The sequence below is a fragment of the Salvelinus sp. IW2-2015 genome, unplaced genomic scaffold (genome assembly GCF_002910315.2).
Source record: "Salvelinus sp. IW2-2015 unplaced genomic scaffold, ASM291031v2 Un_scaffold515, whole genome shotgun sequence".
Classification (NCBI taxonomy): domain Eukaryota; kingdom Metazoa; phylum Chordata; class Actinopteri; order Salmoniformes; family Salmonidae; genus Salvelinus; species Salvelinus sp. IW2-2015.
Genome location: NW_019942566.1, coordinates 254,374 through 271,462, shown reverse-complemented (window position 1 = coordinate 271,462; position 17,089 = coordinate 254,374). Strand labels below are relative to the sequence as shown.

At 45.8% G+C, this 17,089-nt stretch overlaps 1 protein-coding gene across 1 annotated transcript in view; it reads right to left on the bottom strand.

Moving 5' to 3' along the window:
* The window catches only part of sgce (sarcoglycan, epsilon), a 29,952-nt gene extending 16,092 nt beyond the window's left edge, over positions 1 to 13,860 (bottom strand). Inside the window, 8 exon segments of the mRNA XM_070438151.1 lie at positions 6,677 to 6,746; positions 11,579 to 11,611; positions 11,613 to 11,684; positions 11,686 to 11,712; positions 11,714 to 11,738; positions 12,226 to 12,317; positions 12,320 to 12,377; positions 13,844 to 13,860. Of these exon segments, the coding sequence (XP_070294252.1) occupies positions 6,677 to 6,746; positions 11,579 to 11,611; positions 11,613 to 11,684; positions 11,686 to 11,712; positions 11,714 to 11,738; positions 12,226 to 12,317; positions 12,320 to 12,377; positions 13,844 to 13,860 (394 nt within the window).
* Between the last annotated feature and the right edge of the window lie 3,229 nt (positions 13,861 to 17,089).

The following is a 17,089-nucleotide window of genomic DNA, read 5'->3' as shown; positions in this document are numbered from 1 at the left end:
CATAATCAATTTAATGATAGCCCTACACCCTGGTTCACGCCCGGGCTTAGTAATTGCTTTTTTTCTGTTATTATGTATTAGGGTCAGGGTGTAGGCATGGGGATTGTGTGTTTTGTCGGGTTTTGGGTGATTATATGGTAAAGGGGGTGTTGGGTGTGATGTATGTTTGGTTGTTGAGTGGCAATGTGTGTCTCGCGTTTGCGTATGTTGGTTTAGGGTTTGTTGCTAGAGAGTCTTGGTTGCCTGAAATGGGGTTCTCGAATTAGAGATTCAGCTGGTTCTGTTGTCCTGCTGATTGGGGGCAGCATATTTAGGGTAGCCATAGGCTTTTCATGTGATTTGTGGGAAATTGTCTACGGTAACTGTTTGGTAGCGCTGTGTGTGCACATCGTTATTTGCTTCACGATACGTTTATTGTTTTGATTACGTTCGAAGTGTGTTTGTTTCGTTTTGCTTCTTCATAAATAAAGGAGATGGCTATTTTCCTACTGTCTTGGGCGTTTTGGTCCGTCCAATGCTCCACAGCGATCGTGACAGAATAACCACCACAGATAACGAAATAGGCGGCATGTAAAGCCAACCAGGACCACACCTACACTCAGGATTTTCTTGGACATTGGAGGAGATACTGGATGGTAAGGCCGTGGGGTTACACCGGGGAATAATGCCTCCCTCGTTGAAGAGCTGGGAGGCAAAAGCGAAAGCCGAGGAGGAGGCGATATGAGGAGGCAGCACGGAAGCAAGGCTTGGGACCTCCGTGAGTAAATACCCAAAATTATGGGAGGGGCATGGGGACGTGTGGCTGCGAGTCCAGAAGGAGAACTGCGTCAAACTTCCGTGCTACCGCCTGAGGATCTTAAGAGGAACCTGAGCAGTCGGCGCTGATGATTGGAGGTGAAGCAATGGGAAGTGACTGCAGAACTGTTAAGCATTTATTGGGGAGGTTGACAGAGAGTGAAAATGAAGGGAGCTGTGCTGTTGGGTGGCGGTGAAGGCACAAGATCCCGCGCAACAGGCGTGGTGCGGGATGTGTGTGAGCCTGAGTTCATCTCTCCATGCTCCGTCCTGGAAGTGGGCGTGCTACCGTCTGGGAATGACCAGTTCCACGAACCAGGCCTTCGTATCGCTCCTAGTCCCTGCATCCTCCTCCTAGTGTGAGCGCGCCCATGGCTGCGGGAGAACTCTCAGGCTAGGTGGAGCAGTCCCAGGGTGCGAGCCCAAGTGACAACCAGTGGCGGATGCCTCGCAGCAGCTGCAATCCGGAGTGTGTGCTGTTGTTAAGATGAGCCCTTTTGACAACCGCAGCTGGAGATCGGCCGACGCAGAAGCCACGGCCACCCAAGCCTCCCTGTGTGTCCGCCAGATCCTGTGGCGTCCTGGGCTGCTCCGCCGCGAGACTAGGCCTGAGCAGGTGGCGTGTCGCCCCAGGCGCGGTACCGAGGCTGGAGACGGTTGGATGGCACATCAAGCGTAGCTGCCGGGCAGTCCAGGAGAGGCGGTGCGACGTCGATGTCGAGGCCTAAAATGGGTCGGCGCTCCGCAGGGGTCCCATGTGCCCTGGTTCCCTTCTCGTCCCCGCCCGTAGCCCTGAGGATGCGTGTGTGGCCCCGAGTCGCCGGTAGCCTACCAGTTCCGGGCACGAGCCCAAGGGCCTGACAGGTGCCCTCAGCCCGGACCAAGAGGTCTGCCGTCTGCACAGCCGGATGCTGAGACATTGCCGTTACTTGCGCGAAGGCCAGTCAAGCCATCCGTGCTACCCAGCGGCCAGTCTGAGCACTGCATCCGGTGCTAGCCAGCGGCCTGCTGAGCCATCCGTCTATCTACCGCAGCACCATCTAGCCATCCGTGGGCTGTACCCAGAGGCCCATCTGAGCCATGCCTGTGCTGCCCGCGGCGAGCCCGATTAGGAGCCGCCCGTGGTCTGTGCCCGAGCGTCAGCGAGCCGTGTCGTCAGTGACAGGAGCCGCTGAGAGGCCATTCGGTCAGACAGGAAACTGCCCGAGAAGGCCGCCAGACCAGCAACAGGAGTCGCCAGAGCCGCGCCGCAACGCACCAGGATCTGGCCAGGAGGCCGGGCCAAACGCAGCCTAGGGAGTGCCGAAGAGACCCGGCGCAACCGCAGCACAAGGATCTGCCAATTGAGCCTGCCACCAGGCCGATGAGAGCCAGCACTGAATTCTCGTCAGCCCAGGCGCCATGAGGCAGCCAGTCCGTCAGCCAGCCGATGAGCAGCCAGACCGTCAGCACGAGCCATGTAGCAGCCAAAGATCCGTCAGCCAGCCATGACGCAGCCCGGATTCCGTTCAGCGCCCAGGAGCGCCATGCAGTGCAGGCCAGATGGCAGCCAGCAAGGTCCGGTCGCGGCGCAGCGACATGAGCAGCAGCAGAATCTGTCAGCCAGCCATGATGGGCGCTCGCCCGGGCTCCGTTCGCGTCCGGGAAGCTGCCCGTTCCTCAGTCCGGAGGGCTGCCTCCCTCTAGTGTCCCTGCCAGTTGGGTGCTCCCCCTTGATCGCTGGTAACTCTCAAGCCTTATCCTAGTACTTCGTCGCTTAACCGGAGCTGCGCCCTTAGTCCGGAGCTGCCTAGTCCGGAGCGCTGCCCCTATTCTATGTGCCGCGTTATTCCGGACGTGCCTTAATCCCGGAGCGCGTCCTTAGTGCCGGAGCTTGGCCCCTTAAGGATGCCCGTTATCAGTGGGGTTAATGTGGAGGGGGGTCAATTTGGAAGGAAGCTACGGAGTGCGGTTAGTGACCATGTGGTGGGGTGGGGACCAACGACCATGCCGGGAGGCGCCACCGTGTGGATAGGAACGCCCACCCAGTACCTCGCCCTGAGACTGTGTGCTGGTGCGCTCGGAGTTCCGCCCTTAAGGCGGGGGGTTTATGTTGCACGCCCTGGCCTTAGGTAGATCTCTTTGTGTTTGTCTTTATATTTTAGTTAGGGTCGAGGGTGTGGACATGGGGGTAATTGTTTGTGTTTTGTCGGGTTTTGGGGTGATGATATGGTAAAGGGGGTGTTGGGTGTAGTGTATGGGTTTGTCGGTTGAGTGCATGTGATCTAGCGTTGGTCTATGTTGGTGTTAGTTTGTCTACGGAGAGTCTATGGTTGCCTGAATGGTTCGTTCCAATTCGAGAGACAGCCTGGATTGTTGGTTGTCTCTGATTGGGAGCATATTTAGGGTAGCCATAGGCTTTTCAGTGTGAGTGCGTGGGTATGTCCCATATGTCAGAACGTTTGGTAGCCTGTTGTTGGTATGTGCACGGACGGTTTACATATAGCTTCACGAATCCGTCTTTTGTTTTGGTTTAGTTTTGAAAGTGTGTTTTGTTTCGATTTTTGCCTTACTTCCAATAAAAAAGAAGATGGCTTATTTTTCCTACTGCTGGCGTTTTGGTCCGCTCAATCCTCCACACGATCGTGACACACCATCACAATAAATCCATTTAATATGACAGCACTACACCTATCGTACACCACCAATCTCCCATTTAATATAGCCTACACCATCACAATAAATCCATTTAATATAGCCCACACCATCACAATAAATCCATTTAATAGTACTGCCTACACCTTCACAAATGAAATCCTACACCATCCACAATAATCCATTATTTATTAGACAGGTCTAGAAGAAACATGATATGAAGAAAATGCAGTTCTATTTTCAGAGAGAAAATAAATTGCATACTTTGAGTTGTCTTTACTCTGATGTAGGTCGCCCATGTAGCTCAGTTTGGTAGAGCATGGTGCTTGCAATGCTGGGGTTGTGGGTTCATTCCACACGGGGGACCAATATGAAAGAAGTATGAACATGTATGCACTCTCTCTGGATAAGAGTATTTATAAAATGTAGACTGTTAGACCCCTGACATGGCTGTAGACTACACAAGTTCATTGCAGACAAGAGTTTGCTTAGAATTCCATGGCATCCATTTATAGTATGAAGAATACAATTGAGACCATAGCTGAATAAAATATAAATATATTTTCTCCAAATGATTTGAGGAGTGCGCACATGTGGCTATCGCTTGTGTTGAGCCGGTTAAGCAAAGAAACTGGCTTCCTGTCCTATATGCTTAATTTTGGGTTATTTTATGCAACTTTAGTTGTGATACAAACGTTGGGCTAGTGTTGTGGCATGTTTTCATGTTCACTGTCTGTACATCACGATTTCAGAGACTGCATGATTGCGAGCTGGCTAAATTTGCTTGAAATCAGTTGATAATACAAGGCAGCACAACGATGACAGTAGAAGGAGCCGGTGCAGCTCTCCTTGCTCTCGTTTCTTTGGGCACTCTCTTTCACACACACTTTCTCATATGGAAATTTTCCGAGTGCGATATGATGCTCGGACAGGAATCGCTTGAGATGATCGCGTCTCGACTGGGGATCCTAGCTTTTTATGTGTTCAGACCTCACCACAGCACATGACAGTCTTCGGTCTAACGATTGTAATATGCACCAAGCCTCCCTCGAGGCCGTAGTAGTGCTAATACGCTACCCTACCCACCAAACATATGACTGACCAAAAGTGAGCCTCCTTCCATCAGTTTCTGTTGCCATGAAATATAGTAGTTCTCTATAGATCATAGTTCTCTGGAGTCAGTTGCGTCGGGCATGCCGGCATCGGATCCTCACACATAATCACACCACTACGCATTAAAAAAACTGTCTCACAATTCATTTTATTGTGTTGCACGACATACTTAGGTTCCATGACACGTCTTTAGTCTTATTAACCTGTTTGTCTTAACTACTATTTGGCCTGCTCTACTTCCATCAACATCTCCTAGTAAGCTGCAGCCCACTCTGGCTGAGGTCCGTCTATAGGTGCATCAAGATGTTTCAAATCGCAAATCTGATTAGCACAGGAATATACTCACTTCTAGTCGCAGTGCGAGCTAACAATCTGTATATGCATTCTTGTTTATATTTCCGATCCTTTTTGGAGTTAAAAAGGCTCCAGCTTTATGGTGAACGACCCAGGTGGATGCTGACCGTCGCCCTTGGGACTGGGCCCCTGGGCCTCTTCTGGCCTCCAGGGATCATTTTCGCACATCCTCACACACGCCCGCCTGTTATTCTGTATTCTGGCACATCTCATTGGCTCTACCACTCGCTGTTTTTGTCGCATCACTTTCGGACTGTTTATATCACTGGTGCTTTGTGTTTACATCTTCTTCACAGCTCGTGTTTTGGGGGATTTGGATAGCAGATAGCGTCTTATTCTAAGAAACATAATCAGGCGCTCTACTTGGCTATGGCCTATTCCGATGATGGTTTGGGTAGAGCAGTAGCTAGGTGGTTTAGTGAGCGTTTGGTACCAGTACGGCGAATTAGCGTCTTTCTGGACGGTTTGTCGAGAGTCCATGAGCTCGACAATGCCGGTTGTGAAAGTAATCTTGGTGGTTGTTGGGTTCGTGCTCCGTAGTAGGACCAGTTTTCAACAGCCTCGTGCTTTCTTGCGAATTGTACGGGTTGTGGATTGAGTTCGGTTCAATGGGCTCTTAATTGCGCCAGTCCGCGCACTATCTCCCTGATGGTCAGAAGGTAGTGTGGTGTTATCGCATATGCGGATAGGACGCGACATGTTGTCGAGGTTGACAGGAGCCGTTCGAGTTGTACACAAGCTGACTATGCGTACCGCCTTTTGTCTCCCTTCTTTCTCCTGAGTCGATCCGTGGCACACAGAAGTCGCCAAACACAGGGCATTTGTGCTACTCTCCTTGCCTCTACTGCCACACAAGCTCGGGCCCTTCAGCAAGCGAAGACCTTATATACTCACTTGCTCAGCCCATCAGACTATTCTCCATACTGTAATCTCTGTCTTAACACATAGGTTCATGATAATCATCGGCCCTACTATTGTTAGAACCATTTCCGCTTCTTTGATTGAGAATGGTGCCACCCTTTGTGGGCTTTACTCACTCGCACACCCGTCTGGCCTTCCCCGGCCGACCACGAAGCCGACAGGGCAGAAGCGAGAAGTATACATTGCCGGCTGATTCTATCACCTTAACTATAGGGAAGTGCAGACGGACCACTTTCCATGCCAGCCGGCTTCAGGCCTCATCCTTGAGCTGTTCTCGTAGTAGCAGGCAGCAGACGTGTTAATCTTGGCTAGACGAAGTTCGACGAAGAACATACTAGGTCGGCCAATACAACACACAGCTGATGGCGCTCCTTCTCCTTACTTTCTTATACACTGGAGGCCAATCGAGACTCAGTCTTTTTCCCCCTGTCTCGGTCTACTTGCACCTACCCTACGGATCCGAAAATGTTTCAGGTCCACACAATCATCGACACTCATGGCTCTAATGAAGTGTTGATCTAGTTTTTTTTATATATTCTTGCCATTGATTGTCAGAGTGATTAGAGGGCAATAGAGTGCTGAGTACCAGGCAGTTAGCAAGTTTGGTTAGGCTACTAATGACCATCAGCGGCATCAGAGCTTGGAGAAGCCTGATTACTGTGACTAAACGGTCACGTGGATTTGACTGCCATCATGATCTCGTGACCGCGGCTGTGGCAGTAATACGGTCACCGTAACAACCCTAATCAGGATTCATGGGGGTGTCATCATTGAAGGTGACCCTTTAAGATTTCATAAAAGAACATTCCTGAAATCCTCCTCACTAAGCCTGTCCTTTGTCTCTCCTCCTCTTTCTTACCTTCTGTGGACATGATGTTTATGAAAGTTGTGCCGGCCGTTTCGAAAGTGCGTCTGTTATAGGCAATATTCTGGAAACATAAGGGGAAAGTTTAAGCCCAGATCAGTGCATGCTTACGCCCCAGGCTGAGGCTCGCTGGCGAGGTCTGAGCCAGATGCAAATATATATACCATAGTAGAGAGGCTCAAGGAAAGCGGGACTTGGGGCACTGCCATCCTATAGGAACATCAAACAGGAACATAAAGCCTTTGGGAAAATGCTACAGTAGGTTAGGTACAGATAAGCCTGAAAACACATTAATGGTCTAAGCCTGCCTGTACCTGAATAGACATGTCTAAAACCCTAGGAAAAAAGCTATATCAACAACCATATGACAGCTACTATGAGCAAAAAACACATTGTTCTACCTGCTGGACTATCTCTGTAAATAATAACTAACCACTACTATTATTATTACAGGTTGTGCCGACATAGAGTACCAGTCAGAAGTTTGGACACACCTACTCATTCTAGGGTTTTTCTTTATTTGTACTATTTTCTACATTGTAGAATAATAGTGAAGACATTAAACTATGAATAACCACATATGGAATCATGTAGTAACCCAAAACGTTTTCAACAAATCTAAATAAACTCAGAAAAATAGAACATCTCTTTTTCAGGACCCTGTCTTTCAGATAATTTGTAAAAATCCAAATAACTTCACCGATCTCAATGTAAAGGGTTTAAACTGTTTCCCATGCTCGTTCAATGAACCATAAACAATATAATGAACATGCACCTGTGCACAGTCGTTATGGCACGACAGCTTACAGACAGACGGTAGGCAATTAAGGCCACAGTTATGAAAACTTAGGACACTAAAGAGGCCTTCTACTGACTCTGAAAAACACACCAAAAGAAAGATGCTAGGTCCCTGCTCACTGGCGTGAACGTGCTAAGGGATGCTGCAAGGAGGCATGAGGACTGCAGATGTGCCAGGGCAATAAATTGCAATGTCCGTACTGTGAGACACCTAAGACAAGCTACAGGGAACATGACGGACAGCTGATCGTCCTACAGACCACGTGGAACAACACCGTCTGTCACGTTCCTGACCCTGTTTTTTCTGTTTTGTATGTCTTTATTGGTCAGGGCGTGAGTGTTTGGGTGGGCAGTCATATGTTTTCTATTCCTATTGTTGGGTTTTGTTTTCGGCCTGGTATGATTCTCAATATAGAGACAGGTGTGTATCGTTTGTCTCTGATTGAGAGTCCATACTAAGGCAGCAGGGTTTCAACTGTGTTTTTGTGGGTGTTTGTTTCCTGTGTTAGCGTTTGGGCCACACAGGACTGTTGGAGGTTAGTCACGTTTGTTGTTTTGAGTTTATTTGTAGTCTTTGTTGGTTTGCCCATTAAATCATGAATCCCTCCTACTCCGCATCTTGGTCCGATCCATGCTCCTCCTCGTCTGAGGAGGAGAAGAGACGATGCAGCCGTTACACCTGCACAGGATCGGTACATCCGAACATCACACCTCCAGGACAGGTACAGGGATGGCGGCAACAAACAACTGCCGGAGTTACACCAGGAACGCACAATCCCTCCATCAGTGCTCAGACTGGTCCGTAATAGCTGAAGGGTGGACCTGAGTGTGCTTGTAGGCCTGTTGTAAAGGCAGTCCTCACCAACATCACCGGCAACAACGTTGCCTATGGCACAAACCCACCGTCGCTGGACCAGACAGAGGACTGGCCAAAAAGCACTCTTTTTTTATTTGACCAGGCAAGTCCGTTAAGAACAAATTCTTATTTTCAATGAACAGCCTAGAACACTGGGGTTAACTGCCTTGTCAGGGGCAGAATGACAGATTTTTACTCGTTGTAGCTCGGGGATTCATCTGCATACCTTTTGGTTACAAGTCTAATAGGCTTAACCACCTAGGCTACCTGCGCGCGCCCTCTTTCACACGAGTCGCGGTTTTTTGTCTCACCAAGGGGTGATCGGTTGGATTCGCGTTTATCGTCGTAGGGAATATGTGTTACGCGGCCGAGCGCGTTACTCTGGAGACAGAGGGTCGATTTGCAGGTGTGAGGGTCCGTCATGGTCTGGGGTGCGTGTTCTCACAGCATGCATTCGAAAGACTGGGAGCTGTTACATTGCACACATCTTAACGCGTGCATTACAGGGAAGACGATCCTCGCTAAACCTCATCTGGTACCCTTCCTGAGGCTCATCCTGACATGGACCCTCCAGCGATGGACAATCGCCACAGCCATAACTGACTCGCTTTGTGCAGTGACTTCCTGCAAGTACAGGAAGTCAGTGTTTCCTTGGCCCATGGCCAACAAAGAGGCCCGGATCTCAATCCCATTGAGCACCTCAGGACCTGTTGGATCGAGGGGTGAGGGCTAGGGCCATTCCCACCAGAAATGTCCGGGAACTTGCAGGTCGCCTCTGGGTGGAAGAGTGGGGTAAATCGCATAGCAACTAATGGCGCAGAATCTTGCTGCAGACCAAGAAGGAGGAGATGCACTGCGTACTTAACGGCGAGCTGGGTGGCCATACAGATACTGACCTTGTTACTTTTTGGATTTTGACCCACCCCCCTTGTGTTCAGGGAACTAGCATTATTTCAATTTCTGTTAGTCACTGATGTCTGTAGAACTTGTTCAGTTTGATGTCTCAAGTTGTTGACTCTTGTAATGTTCATACAAATATTGACAGCGAGTGTTAATTTGCTCGAATAACTAAATTAGAAGCGCAGTTGGACAGAGACGAGGACGTTTATTTTTTTGCTTTTGAGTTCATATCTCCATATTTGATTCTCCAAAGTAGCCACCCTTTGCCTTGATGGCAGCTTTGGCCGCACTCTTGGCATCATTACAACACTGTATATAGACATAATATGACATTTGACATGTCATTTGGAATTTTTTTGTAAGTGTAATGTTTACTGTACGATTTTATGTTATTTTTTTCAACTTTGTTTATGTCATCTATTTCAACTTTAGTTTTTGGCAATGTAACATACAGTTATGGAAGTCGGAAGTTTACATAACACCTTAGCCAAATACTTTAAAGCTCAGTTTTTCACAATTTCCTGACATAATCTTTTCATCGTAATAAGTTCCCTGTATTAAGGTAGTTAAAGCCAGCCACCACTTTATTTTAAGGAATGTGAAATGTCAGAAATAAATTAGTTAGAGAGAATTATTTATTTCAGCTTTTTATCTTCTTTATCACATTCCCGCGTGGGTCAGAAGTTTACATCACTCAATTCAGTATTTGGTAGCATGCCTTTTAAATTGTTTAACTTGGTCAAACATTTGGGTAGCCCTTCCGACAAGCTTCCCACGATAAGTTGGGTGAATTTTGGCCCATTCCTCTGACAGAGCTGATGTAACTGAGTCATGGAGGCTGTAAGGCCTCCCTTGCTCGCACTACACTTTTGTCAGTTCTGCCCATAAATTTTTCTATAGGATTGGGTCTGGGCTTTGTGGATGTGGCCCAGCTCCAAAGTACGTTGTTGGACTTTGTTGTCCTTAAGCCATTTTGCGCCACATACTTTGGAAGTATGCTGGGGTCATTGTCCGCATTTGGCCAGACCCTAAGTGTTGTGACCAAGCTTTAACTTCCTGACTGATGTCCTTGCAGATTGTTTTGCGTTCAATATTCCACATGATTTTTCCTTCCTCATGATCCATCTATTTTTGTGAGAAGTGCACCAGTCCCTCTTGATCAAAGGCACCCACCAACATGATGCTGCCACCCCCATGGCTTCACAGTTTGGGATGGTGTTTCTTCAGGTTTGCAAGCAATCCCCCTTTTTCCTCCAAACGATAACGAGTGGTTATTATTGGCCAAACAGGTTTCTATTTTTGTTTCATCAGACCAGAGGAATTTCTCCAAGAAAGTACGATCTTCTGTCCCATGTGCAGGTCGCAAACCGTAGTCTGGGCTTTTTTATGGCGTTTGGAGCAGTGGCTTCTTCCTTGCTGAAGTGGCCTTTCAGGTTATTGTCGAGTATGAGGGACTCGTTTTACTGTGGATATAAGATATCTTTTGTACCTGTTGCTCCACATCTTCAACAAAGGTTCCCCTTTGCTGTTGTTTCTGGGATTGAAATTTGCACTTTGTAACACCAAAGTATGTTTCATCTCTAAGGAGACAGAACAACATCTCTCCTATCCCTGATGGTATGACGGCTGCGTGGTCCCATGTGTGTTTATACTTGCGTACTATTGTCCTTGACAGATGAAAACGTGGTATGCTTCAGGCGTTTGGAAATTGCTCCCAACCGGCTGGAACCCAGACTTGTGGAGTCTAACAATTTTGTTTCTGAAGGTCTTGGCTTTGGTTTGATTTTTGATTTTCCCATTACTTCAAGCAAATAGAAGGAGAAAGTGGGGAGGGCACTGAGTTTGAAGGTAAGGGCTTTTGAAAATACATCCCACGGTACACCTCCAATTGACTCAAGTGTGATGTGCAGTTGAGAAGTCTGGTCTAAAGCCATGAAATCGAATTTTCTGGATATTTTTCCAATGCGTTTAAAGGCACAGTCAACTTAGTGTAATGTTAACGTTATGACCACTGGAAATTGTGATACAGTGAAGTCATAGAGTGAAATAATCTGTCTGTAAACAATTGTTGGGAAAAAACTGCTTGTGTCAATCACAGACGTAGATGTCCTAACCTGACTTGCCCAAAACTAATGTTTGCTAACCAAGAAATTTGTGGACGTGTTTAAAACTAGTTTTAAATGACTTCAACCTAAGTTGTTTGTGTCCTGGTGTAAATGTAACTTCCGCTTCCAACTGTCTGTTTTCCATGCCATTACAGCCCTTAAATTGAATTGAAATTGAATTGAGAAGAGAGAGAGCAGGAACAATGTGATACTTAGTCAGTACAGTAATGGAGCCACACTTTCTATGATGGTGGCCTTGCCACGGTGTTCAAGCAGTGGGGGAATCCGTTAGCACGCACCCATCGTGTGTGAGGGTTCTTCTGGGATGTAACCGCAGCCAGCCCTGGCCGGTCTGGGTAGTCCATCAGATTTGGTGTTGAAGGTGATGGGGTCCGTTCTGCTGGAATACCCTGTACGGACAGACGTTTGGTACAATGTACCAGATCCCCTGTACGGACAGTCACGTTGCGTACATGTACACGAAGATCCCCTCTTTGTACGGACTCAGACGTTGGTACATTGTACAGATCCCTGTACGGTACAGACTTTGGTACATGTACAATCCCCCTGTAACGGACAACGTTGGTACATCGTACAATCCCTGTACGGACAGACTTGGTTTTGGTACATGTACATAAACGCGCCCAGCCTAGTAGTTTATGTCAACTAGACCCTGGATAGTGTGAGATGGTAATGCTACTCTGACACTGGACCATTTGCATTTACTGTATTTTGTTAGCTTAGCTAAAATATGTGGTATTACCGAATAGATTAGTATTTAATTATTAGTTAATGAAATAAAATAGGTACTAGTAGTCATTTCCTTTCCTTCAACTAGTAGTAAGTCGTAAAATGAGTAATCTGGGTTATTTATTGAATCTGACGAGATCCAATGAGGAAACTACAGAACCGAGTTTGGATAGGGGGGAAACTCTCCTTGACAGTGCTCTTCTGCCAGGACGTGGACAAGACTCAGCACGCTGCAGACGGGTAAACGTTCCGGTCGGCGTGCAACGTCGACAGGGATGGTGACCCACTGGAGCACAGGAGAGGGTGTAGGAACACCAGAGGTAAATTAGCGTGGGTGGCGTCCTGTGTGTGGGGGTATGCAATGCGTGTGGTGCGTGTGTGTCTTCAAGTCATTTACAGCCCCTAACCTAACTGCAGTTCGAGGAGGGGAGAAAATGTCCCTTTCCAAGGTGAAAATGCTCATCCATCGTGTACATTCTGTTTCAAGGTTCTTTTGTTCTGGCCATTCCTTGAGCTGTAAGGAACCCACAAAATGGCTGATGCTCCCAGATACTCAAACTAGTCTACAGACCAAGTACAGTTTATTGCTCCTTAATCAGAACAAACCGTTTTCGAGTCTGTGGCTAACATAGTTGCACAAAAGGGTTTATAATGATCAATAGCCTTTTAAGAATGGATAAAACTTGGATTAGCTAACACAACGGTGCCATTGAACACAGGTAGTGATGGTTGCCTGGAATAATGCAGGGCCTCTGTACGCCTATGTAGGAATATGTCCAGTTAAAAAATCCGCTGATTCGTTCCCGCTACCAAGTCAGTCATGTTACAACATTAAGCAATGTCTACCACTGATGGATTTCTGATCAATTCGTGATGTTATTTTAATGGACGCAAAAAATAGTTTTTCTTTCAAAAACAAAGAAATGTCTAAGTGACCCCAACCTTTGAAGCGGTAGTGGGGTTATGGCTAGCTTAGTTCACCTGTCGTACCCCATCAAGAACCCAAATGTTTGTCAACAATGGCCATTTAAACAAACACTCTTAGCCTCAAACATGATTAAGAAGTATAATCTTATAGTGTATGGATGGATCAGTCTTTCATCCATACCTCTGGTCTATTTCATTTGAGAGTGTTATATTTCAGCCAGCCCCATACCCTCGAAGCTTTTTTGTTGTTTCAACCCCTGATTTCCACTTATATTGTCTAGGAACCATCTACTTGGAGGCTGCTGGCTAAATTGGGAGAGCTGGTACATACTTTTGTCTTTCCTGACAACAGCCGAGGTAAGTAATATTAGCCAGAGAAGTTTGTTACAGCTATTCAGTCTCGTCTTTGATATAGGCCCTAGCCTAGTGTTGATGAGTGCAGGGAACAGTCAGCCAGGCGTAACCAGGCTACAGTCGACTTGTCAGGTAGTTTATTAAGGCCTATGATATCAGGAACACGAGAGTCAAGAGGGCCAGAGCATAAGTGAATGGTTGTCAACAGCAGTAGGGAGCCTGCAGTACTGGATTCAGTCAGCCTCGTTAAAGCTTACAGTCGTGGGATTCCAACAACCAAACAGCCGCCCGCCCTCTTTATTTTGGTATAGCAGCATGTCGGATGGGGGGTTCTGAAAAAAGGGTAAACAGTTTTGCTCAGGCTCATCTAATAAGTCTATCGTTCCACAATAATGAACGGCTATAATATAATTTAATTTAAAGTCAAAAAAATGATCCCAAATCCCAGACTGTTCTTGGAACCTAGCGTACCTTCTTCTCTGTCTCATACTCGCCTGAGCTCCATTATACCACAACGCCTACTGTGTTAGGACCCACTCCACTGAGAACACAAACACAACGTATTCTTTATTCAGGAAGGTTGGCAGAGCAAATGGGAAGCTTCTTAAGATGGTTTATGGCAAGATAGAGCCTGGAGGTGTTTGTGTGACATTACCTCTGTCTCCCCCTCCTCTCTCATATAGCCTACACCATCACAATAAATCCATTTAATATAGCCTACACCATCACAATAAATCCATTTAATATAGCCTACACCATCACAATAAATCCATTATTTATTTTAGACAGGTCTAAAGAAACATGATATGAAGAAAATGCAGTCTATTTCAGAAGAAAATAATTGCATACTTTGAGTTGTCTTTACTCTGATGTAGTCCCATGTAGCTCAGTTGGTAGAGCATGGTGCTTGCAATGCTGGGGTTGTGGGTTCAATTCCCACGGGGGACCAATATGAAAGAAGTATGAACATGTATGCACTCTCTCTGGATAAGAGTATTTACTAAAATGTAGATGTTAGACCCTGACATGGCTGTAGACTACACAAGTTCATTTAGCAGACAAGATTTGCTTAGAATTCCATGGCATCCATTTATAGTATGAAGAATACAATTGAACATAGCTGAATAAAATATAAATAATATTTTCTCCAAATGATTTGAGGGAGTGCGCACATGTGGCTATTCTGTGTTGAGCGGTTAACAAAGAAACTGGTCCTCCTATATGCTTAATTTTGGGTTATTTATGCAACTTTAGTTGTGATACAAACGTTGGGCTTTATGTTTTGATGTCTAATACATTTCAAGACTGCATGATGCGACTCTAATGATGATTTGAAAACAGTTGCATGAAAGGCATGAGCTCTGCTATGTTTCTTGTGCTGCCTTCACACACTTCTTATGGAATTCCGAGGTGCATATTGAAGATGTTGGAAGAACTGTCCACATTTACTTTTTGTCAGCCAACAAGATGAGTTGGTCATAACGAACAGCAAAAGCTCGAGCCTATGTCAATCTACTACCCCCATAGTACAAAAGTTGACCTATTCTATTCTGTGCAAGAAATATATATTCCAAACATAGTCTGGGATAGTTGTGGGATGCGATAGATCCCAAAATAATACAACCACTAGCATAAAAAAAACTGTTAAAATCAATTATGTTGACGCAACAGGTCAGAACGTTTAGCTTAAATGTTGCTAAACTATTAGGCTATTTCCTCACATTATAAGCGCAGCAATGCAGGCTATAAGCACAAATGTTCCAAAATGCAATCAATTAGCAGGAAAACACCATTCTCAAAAGTGACCGCAAATCTGATTATGCATGTAATGCTTTTATTAAAAAGGTGCATTTTTATGGTGAAAATGATCTTCCCCAAAYTTGACACTCACGCGCTGCTTATGTATGCCAGTTAGGCTCTACACTTGTTGTAAAGCGGATTAATGTGCTTAATTTTAAGATTTTTTGGGATTGTGATACAAACCTTATCAAAACATATAGGCCTATTGGCTAGGCTACATGAGGTGTGTAACTAACTATGCCTAGTGGTTAGAGCGTTGGACCAGTAACCGAAAGGTTTCTGGATTGAATCCCTGAGCTGACAAGGTAAAAAATCTGTTGTTCTGCTCCTGAGCAAGGCAGTTAACCCTCTGTCTGCCGAAGACGTGGATATCGGTTATGGCAGCCCCCAGCACCTCCCTGATTCAGAGGAGTTGGGTTAAATGCGGAAGACACATTTCAGTTGAATGCATTCAGTTGTACAACTGACTAGGTATCCCCCTTTCCCTATGATTTGAAAAAGTCGCAAAAAAAGGCATGTGCTATTTCTTGCCTTACTGCACACAAGCTGGGCCTCATTCACAAGTGATTAATTAATATTGTCACCCATCAGACTATTCTTGATTTRATCTTGTCTTAACATATATTAAATAATATATATTTWAAATTTGTTTTGATTGAGAATGGACTGTTATCATGCACCAGTCTCGGAACAAGGACAGGGGAAAAAATACATGTGATCTATGCACTTAAATAGGGAATGGAGGACATTCATGCCAGYCAGGTAGGCTATACTGCTGTTGTAAAGAGAAGCAACGTGCTTAATGTTAGGAAAGTTGAGAAAAACATATAGTTGCCTAAACAAAGCTGATGGGCTCCTCCTCTTTTTAATAGAGGCCATCGAAACTCWGTTTTTTTGTCACGCAATTGCATAGCCTATAGAAATTTTGCACAACATGAACTCATGGCTCTAATGAAGTGTTTGATTAGATTTTTTATTATATTTGCATTGATGTCAGAGTGATTAGAGGGACAATAGAGTGCTGAGTACCAGGCAGTTAGCAAGTTTGGTAGGCTACTAATGACCATCAGCGGCATCAGAGCTTGGAGAAGCCTGATTACTGTGACTAAACGGTCACGTGGAATTTGACTGCCATCATGACTCGTGACCGCCGGTGTGGCAGTAATACGGTCACCGTAACAACCCTAATCAGGATTCATGGGGGTGTCATCATTGAAGGTGACCCTTTAGATTTCAATAAAGAACATCCTGCTTAATCATCTCCTCACTAAGCCTGTCCTTTGTCTCTCTCTCTCTTTCTTACCTTCTGTGGACATGATGTTTATGACCAAGTTGTGCCGGGCCGTTTCGAAAGTGCGTCTGTTATAGGCAATAATCTGGAACACATAAGGGGAAAAGTTTAAGCCCAGATCAGTGCAGCTTACGCCCCAGGCTGAGGCTCGCTGGCGAGGTCTGAGCCAGATGCAAATATATACCATAGTAGAAGGCTCAGAGGAAAGCGGGACTTGGGGCACTGCCATCCTATAGGAACATTCCAACAAGGAACATAAAGCCTTTGGGAAAATGCTACAGTAGGTTAGGTACAGATAAGCCTGAAACACATAATGGTCTAAGCCTGCCTGTACCTTAGACTAGACATGTCTAAAACCCTAGGAAAAAGCTATATCACAACCATATGACAGCTACTATGAGCAAAAAACACATTGTTCTACCTGCTGGACTATCTACTGTAAATAATAACTAACCACTACTATTATTATTACAGGTTGTGCCGACATAGAGTACCAGTCAGAAGTTTGGACACACCTACTCATTCTAGGGTTTTTCTTTATTTGTACTATTTTCTACATTGTAGAATAATAGTGAAGACATTAAAACTATGAAATAACACATATGGAATCATGTAGTAACCCAAAA